We start from the raw sequence: 8,237 nt of genomic DNA on the forward strand, positions 1-8,237 counted from the left end.
GGCTGTGTGGAGACCCACGCATCAGTACCTCCCTGTATAGAGAGGGAGCAGTCCTACTGGTGCTGACGCTTCTCAGGGAGCAGTGAAATCCTCAGTGCCTCAGAGCTCTGGCAGCATGCGTCAAAGGGGATTGATGCCAATGCTTCAGACGCCGGGCATTGATGCTCCCCGGTGACAAAGAGGATGACGCCGTGTCCTCTCGTCATCTCAGGGTCAGGTCCAATGCCTATTGGTCCCAGGGGGCCTGCATAGCAGCCAGCGTCAAGGCAAGTGGAGACCCACATGATGCATGGTCATTCTCAGTATGCAAGAGTCTCACAGTCATATGGCCCAACACACACACTGCAACACCCGATGTCAAAAGACATCGACGCTGCAGCTTCGGACCTGGCTCTAAAAATCTTCTCTGAGCTTCTATGGTCAACTGTGTTCTCTTCTTCATATGAAGACAGAGAATACAGTTTGCAGTGGTATGATCAGGCCCCAAACACTTTAGACACCAAGAATGGGTGTCCTTGCCAGAGATGTTCCTGTTGCACTGAGTGCCACGCTTAAAGCCACTGGGAACTTTCGATGACATGAAAGGAAAAACAGTCATGGCCAAATAAAATGACTCAGTGGTGCTAAACAAAAGGAAAAGCACCAAAAAAGAGAAAAGGGGAAAAACCCGACCAGAAACTCAGGCCTAAATGCAGCCTAGCGGTAAAAACAAAGAAACTTAGAAAAAAGGCAAAAATAATAATCTAAAAAAATATACGGGAAAAGATAAAATAAAATAAAGTAAACCCCAAAAAGCTTTTAAGAAAAGGAGAAAAATAGGAAGGCACAAAAAGACCAACTAAACCAGCTGTGAGGAATGGATATGCAATATGTCCTCTCCTCACCACAGAAAAAAGAGCTGCTGATCCCACGCTCTCGCGGGAAGGCACACACACATACATGATGAACCGTGTCTCGTGCTCAAAGACCTATTTTTCTAAGAATGTTACGAGCTCTGGACCGGCAACATGGACCAGAATTAACCATTTGTGAGAATTATAGGCCTGCCTGTCCTCGGAGAATGCTACTTATTACAGGTAAGAAAAATTGGCTGGGCAATTCTTTGGTTCAGTATTGTTCTGAGCCCAGGCAATATCAGGCTAAAACAGTTTTGGAGGATACAGTCATCACCAGGTTTTTTTAATAGAAAACACAGTTGAAGCAAAGAATATATAAACAGCAGAAAAGAGGGAGAAAACCCAAAATATCAAAAGAGGTGAGAGAAAGGGTACCTACATGTATTCGACAGCCATCATCTACAGGATATGATCCCAATAAAGCCTCATCACTATCCAGCCTCAGTAACAGACGGTTCTCTGTGTCGAAGAGCTCCAAATCCATGCATGAGGCGGGTATTCCAACAACCAACTCCAGCTTGCACTGCAATAAAAATTACCCAGACATATTACCTTTACAGTCTTGGTGTTGTTCTGATCCATAAAAGTTCTGAACAGAAAATGTCACCTAAACTGCTAAATTTCAAATAGAGAACTCCAAGGAGACCACAGGTAAAATTTTTATACAAAATAGTACTGCTACATAGAAGACAGGCTTTCTTTGCTAAGAAAATGCTAGCATGTCACTGCTAGAACACAAATCCTGCTTCCTAGGCCAGAAGGAAAATGGGGATATGTGCAGCAAGGAAGTGTCCAGCCATCACTCATCAGTACCAGGTTCTTACACGAGTTATTAGTGCTCTTCGGCTTGAAGACTGCCACTATGATGGTAGCACCAGAATAGAAAGAGGGACTAAAAATGAATCAAGCACACAGGCAGCTAGGAATGAAGACCCAGAGCACATCAATTTAAGTAGGCCACTAACCACCTTCAAGTATACTATTATTTACTTCTTTAAAATCATGAATCACACACCTCCTTAAAACATAAGGCATTTGACAAAATCCAACATATGAGACTCCCAAGGAAATTAAGAATTCATGAAGTAGGAGGTGATGTCTTACTGTGGAGTGGTAACCCAGCGAGAAAGCAACAACTAAATGCTGAGTTTTAATTATTTATTTTAACTCTGCCAAGCTAGGGAAAGCATAGTTACTCACCTGTAGCAGGTGTTCTGAGGACAGCAGGACATGAATTACCACAGTTGGATGATGCCATTCGACGGAGTCCCAGCAAGGACAAAAATGGGCCCAGGAGGGTGGAGTTGGATTCCAGACTCAAAAACAAGTTCTACAGAACTGACTGAACCGACTGTCATGTCAGGAATCCTGTTCAATGGAGGATGACCTCAAGTAAGCTATCAACAAAGCCACGGCTCTGACATTGCGAGACATGACATGATCCTCAACAGCCAGCTTAGCTTGGGCATAATTGAAGTTGATGCAATCAAAAGCTACGAGGATGGTATGGGAGTTGCGTTCCAAGATGTATGAAGAGAGACTTGCTGACCTGAACATGTATACTCTGGAGGAAAGGAGGAACAGGGGTGATATGATACAGACGTTCAAATATTTGAAAGGTACTAATCCGCAAATGAATCTTTTCCAGAGATGGGAAGGCGGTAGAACGAGAGGACATGAAATGAGATTGAAGGGGGGGGGCAGACTCAGGAAAGATGTCAGGAAGTATTTCTTCACAGAGAGGGTGGTGGAGATGAAAACGGTAACGGAATTCAAACATGCGTGGGATAGGCATAAAGGAATCCTGTGCAGAAGGAATGGATCCACAGAAGCTTAGCTGAAATTGGGTGGCGGGGGGAAGAGGGGTTGGTGGTTGAGAGGCTAGGATAGGGGAGGGCAGACTTATACGGGGTCTGTGCCAGAGCCGGTGATGGGAGGCGGGACTGGTGGTTGGGCGGTGGGAAATACTGCTGGACAGACTTATATGGTCTGTGCCCTGAAAAAGACAGGTACAAATCAAGGTAAGGTATACACATATGAGTTTATCGTGGGCAGACTGGATGGACCGTGCAGGTCTTTTTCTGCCGTCATCTACTATGTTACTATGTAACTGGACAGAGTGCTTTTACTGATGGCTGCCCCCATCCTGTTTAGGTCAAAAGAAACAAAAAGCTGAGTAGAGTGTCTATGGGCTTTAGACCACTCCAGATTAGGTCAAAGTTCACTTACAGTTTGTTACACCACCTACTTGTAGGTATAAGTCGAGTATCCGTTCAATCCACCATCCACCCGTCCATGTGGGCCGAGTCTCTGATGGTCCCTCCCCGCAACTTAGAGCGAACTTAGTCCAGGTCCTGGCAGCTATTCCAAAAATCAAAATCAATCCTACTCAACCATCACTAACCACAGCACTATTGGCTCAAATCAACCACCAAATAAAGATTCTGGAATATGGGCTAGGCCTGGCTTTAGTCTGCACACCTGCCACCACTCATGTAGCCTAGTTTGTTGCTACATCTACCTTTTGGCAGAAAATACCACAGTTTGGGCTTCTTCAAAATGGGTAATGTGTGGGGAACAAAATTTCCAATAAAATAAACTTCTCTGGTAAAAAGCAAACAAGGAAGTTCTGTTCCTTCTGTCCAATACTGCACACTTTAAACTGGGCTCCAGCATCCTTCACCTTGGCCTCCTCACAGAGGGACTGAGCTCTACTCTTGATTCCCTGTTTTACAGGGTAGTAGACTCCTCCCTTATGCTCCACCCCACAACCTGATTTGAGGACACTCCTAATTCATGGCTTCTACTTGTATGCCTGCCTCTATCAGATGACCTCCCTAGTGTAGTTCTTTCCCTGGGAATTGATTTTATGGTTCACAGGGCCATTGAGCCCTATTTTCCCCTTGCAGGACTGAAGCTGGTTCTTTGGCAACAGTTCCCAACTTCACCTTTTCCTCCTGGCCCCGTGTTTTCCTATGGGATGGGACACCAAACCCAAAGGTGTGCAGTGTGTTTTTGCTAGGATGGGCCAGAGGTTTTGAGAAAAATTGCTAGAAAAATTCACTAAGGTGGAAATCCAACACTATCTTTGGAAGGAATCTACGAAGCCTGTGTAGAATCACTCTATTGTGGTGAAACTTTGTATAAAAGGTGGATCAGTTATTAGAACCTGAAGCTCGCTGACTCGACACACTGAAGAGACCGCCACCAATAACAAAACCATCCAGGTCAAGAGCTACACAGGGCAGTTATCAAGCAGCTCAAAAGGAGCTGTCATCAACTGGATGACGAAATTGAGGTCCCATGACATGGTGGGAGGTTTGATTGGAGGCTTAATCAAAAGCAAACCTCTCATAAAATAAGAACATAAGAATAGCCATACTGGGTCAGACCAATGGTCCATATTTAGCCCAGTATCCTGTTTCCAACAGTGGCCAATCCAACCCAAACAGTAGCAACAACAAAAGGCTGTACAGAAATGAGTTCACCTTCCACACAGTGATGGTAAGCACCAATTGCACTAACATTAATGATATCCTCCTTCTTTTAAACACCTCAGATTACATATCTATCATTAGTCCACTTTTGACACCGAAGGTGCCATTTATTGAACTCCTGAGTGGTGCACAACGGGTAAAAGTGAATCGATTTTTTACTCTTTCAAAAGGTACAAAGACTAGGAGATAACTCAAAATTAAATGGAAATACATTTAAAACAAACAGGAGGATATATTTTTTCACTCAAAGAACAGTTAAGCTCTTTGCCAGAGGATGTGGCAACTGCCGTTAGTGTATCTGGGTTTTAAAAAAAAATGTTTGGATAGGCTCCTGGAGGAAAAGTTCATAGTCTGTTGTCGAGATAAACATGGAGGAAGCCATTGCTTGCCCCAGTATTGATAGCATGGAATGCTGCTACTATCTGGGTTTCTACCAAGTGCTTGTGACCATTGGTCTGACCCACTATGGCTATTCTTATGTTCTTATGCCTCTTGAATTGTGATGTACTGAGTCAATGTTACAGTTCAGGAAGCATAAGTACATAAGTAATGCCACACTGGGAAAAGACCAAGGGTCCATCGAGCCCAGCATCTTGTCCAAGACAGCAGCCAATCCAGGCCAAGGGCACCTGGCAAGCTTCCCAAACATACAAACATTCTATACAAGTTATTCCTGGAATTGTGGATTTTTCCCAAGCAGCTTAAGACCTTTATATTTGCACAAGCCTTTCCTGTATGCTGAATGAAGCGAGCACAAACTGATTTGGAAACATAGTATTGAATTCACTCGTAACTGTACCTGGGTTTAAAAAAAAAAAAAAAGGTTTGGCCAAATTCCTGGAGGAAAATTCCATAGTCTGCTATTGAGACAGACATGGGAAGCAACTGCTTGTCCTAGTATTTGTAGTATGGAGTGTTGCCACAAATTAGGTTTCTGCCAGGTATTTGTGACCCGGCTTGGCTGCTGTTTAGAAAACAAGATACTGGGCTAGATGGCCCATTGGTGTGACCTAGTATGGCTACTCATGTTCAAATTTAGATTTTGGTGATTTGGAAAAACAGTATTGATTTTGAGATTAAAATAATATATCAAAATTTAAACTCAATTTTAGTTTGTCTTGTTATAATTTTGTCTATTCATCAGAATGTGTATGATTTTACTGTAACCACCCAGATTAGTAGGATAGAGTACGCTATAATTTATTTAATATGAAATTGGGGAGTTGGTTTTCAGACCAGACTCAAAGGTGTTGAAGGCATTCATGCAGTTTTTGTGTAAGGCAGGGAAAAGGATCCAAAGGCCTTGCCCTCACACCAGATGGCATACCTCTTTCATTTGAAATTATATGACCTATTAGCAGAATCTTTCCTGGAAGCAAAAAGGACCCAGGAAACACCCTTGTGCAGTTGAAGGAAGGTAAAATTATGCCTTACCTGCTGATAATTTCCTTTCCTTTAGTAGCAGCAGATGAATCCAAGAACTGGTGGGTTGTGTCCATCTACCAGCAGGTGAAGATAGAGATTACAAAGCTGAAGGCAGTGATACCAGTTGGCCAGCTCCTCCTTCACCGCAGTACATGTCTGACCACCAAGCAGAATCAGACAAGAAAGCAAAAAGCCTTCCTCACCAACCATACAAAACAGAAACTTGTCAGTCTGACTTAAGAGAAATCACGACTGCGATGGAGTCCTCTTCAGTGATTTCTGTTCTCTTTCCTCTTTTTTCTTTTTTTTTTTTTTAAACTAAAGACCAGGACAAGAACAGACAGGCAAAATAAGCACGGCTGACAAAGGGAGGGATTCTGGATTCATCTGCTGCTGCTAAAGGAAAGAAAATTATCAGCAGGCAAGGCATAATTTTACCTTCCTTAGCGTATGCAGCAGATGAATCTAAGAACTGGTGGGATGTACCAAAGCAATCCCTAAGTAGGTTGGGAAGTCGCCGCTCCCTGAGACAGAACCGCCGCTGCAAAGGCAGCATCTGAATAGTGAAAGCACACCCTCTCTGCCCAAGAGGTAGATAGCAATCTCGTGAAACGATCCTGCAATGCCACCGGCAGGATGCAACCTTTCCAAAAAAATCCACAAAATAACTGCAATCCAATGAGAAAATAATCAGATCAGACTAGAGGTTGCTGTCCTACGGCAAGAACCAGTGACAAAGAGAAGATCTGAATGCTGAAAAACAGGCAACACCTGCGAATACCGGAGAACCCTCTGAACTTCCAGAAGACGAAGCGCCGTGTACTCTTCTTGAAAATCCCCCTCCCAAACAGAGGGAAGAAAGAGAGGCTGAAAAAGAAAAGGCAAACCACAGCTGGAAAGGAAAGAAGGAACCAAAAGCAAGGTCACTCCAGACTCAGCAAATTGCAGAAAGAACAGCTCGGCATGGCTGCGCTAAAAATTCACTCTGCGTGCCAAAGAATTGGCAACCAAGAACACTGCTTGTAAGTTCCTAAGTGAAGCATTCTGCAAAGGAACAAAAGGAGCATGAAGCAATGCTTGGTAGACAAGGAGCCCCAAGCTATACTCAGAGAATACGAAAGAGGTTTCAGGGTGAACAAGGTCGCAGCAGAAGAGGAGCAAAGCACTCTGCAAGAAATGCACCACCTCCGAGTGCAAGGCCAGGCCCTTCTGCAACCCATCCTGCAGAAAGAACTCAATCGCTGAGGAACAGACGACTGCAATGAAAACCAAGCATGGGCAGCAACCAGCCTCAAAAAATCCTCAACACCTGAGAATATGCGGTTGAAGTGGACTGTGGAACACATACAAGATCACAACAGAACAGTAACCACTGCGTCCACAGAACTCTGTTCCTCAGAGTCGGCCTCTCAAAAAACCAGGCCGTAAGACCAAAGTGAGAGGGATCATCTGCTCAGGAACGGATCCAGAAGGAAGAGCCCCGAGTCAAGTGGGATCCAAAACAATGCCACCAGGAGCCACACCACATCAGCATAGCAAGGGCGCCACGATTAATCTGGAGCTACCAGAAGATGGCAGAAAAGAGAACTCACTGTAGGAAAAGCCCACAAAGTGGGCCACGTAGAAACGGAATACGAGATCCTCTGCCTACTCCATGGGGGTGACACCACCTGATGGCCACAGTCTAACTCCGAGTCCCACTCTGTCAAAGAAGCAGCCACCGCCTCAACATCTCCAACAGCAGAAGCACTGCGTCCTGAAGTGCTAGAAGACGAACAGCACCAAAAGCAGGTCTAAGCGGGAAAGATGGCACAGGCATCACCTGGCCTGCAACGTGTCCTGAAAGGCTAGAAGACGAACAGCACCAAAAGCAGGTCCAGGCGGGAGATTGGCTACACCATCCCCTGTGCCATCCATCGTCCCGGAGATGGAAGAAGGAGGCAAAGGGCTCTCTAGTCCGAGATACTCGCATCCGTGACCACCACCATCCACTGTGGAGGCATCAAGGTATCCCTTCCACAGGGAGGACTTGAGGAGCCACCAGTTCATGCGCAGCCGTACCAAGAACAGCCACGGAAGACACTGCTGACATTCCTGGACACAGGAGACCACCCGTCGAGAAGCAAGAGCTGTAGAAGTCGTCTATGAGCACCGTCCACGGCACTACCGCCAAAGTGTCTGCCACAGAGCCCAAGACATGAATGGATAGCCAGGCCCAAGGACTCAGCGCCCTGAGCAGACTGTGCGCCCAAGTTTGAACCTAGATCCTTCAGTCCTCGGTCAAGAAAAAAAATCATACCAGAGCTGTCTGGAATGGGACGAGGTGGCTCATTTGAAGGGTGACCACCCAGCCAAAGGATTCCGAGAAGACTCAAGAAGATAGACTCTCGGATCTCGTCTAGAGCAAGATGCACTCTGA

At 45.2% G+C, this 8,237-nt stretch overlaps 1 protein-coding gene across 1 annotated transcript in view; it reads right to left on the minus strand.

The window, feature by feature from the left end:
- TBCB (tubulin folding cofactor B) overlaps positions 1 to 1,419 on the minus strand; it is a 182,733-nt gene extending 181,314 nt beyond the window's left edge. The window contains 1 exon segment of the mRNA XM_030219339.1: positions 1,276 to 1,419. Within this exon segment, the coding sequence (XP_030075199.1) occupies positions 1,276 to 1,380 (105 nt within the window). The 5' untranslated portion in view covers positions 1,381 to 1,419.
- Between the last annotated feature and the right edge of the window lie 6,818 nt (positions 1,420 to 8,237).

Source organism: Microcaecilia unicolor, chromosome 11 (assembly GCF_901765095.1).
Source record: "Microcaecilia unicolor chromosome 11, aMicUni1.1, whole genome shotgun sequence".
NCBI lineage: Eukaryota > Metazoa > Chordata > Amphibia > Gymnophiona > Siphonopidae > Microcaecilia > Microcaecilia unicolor.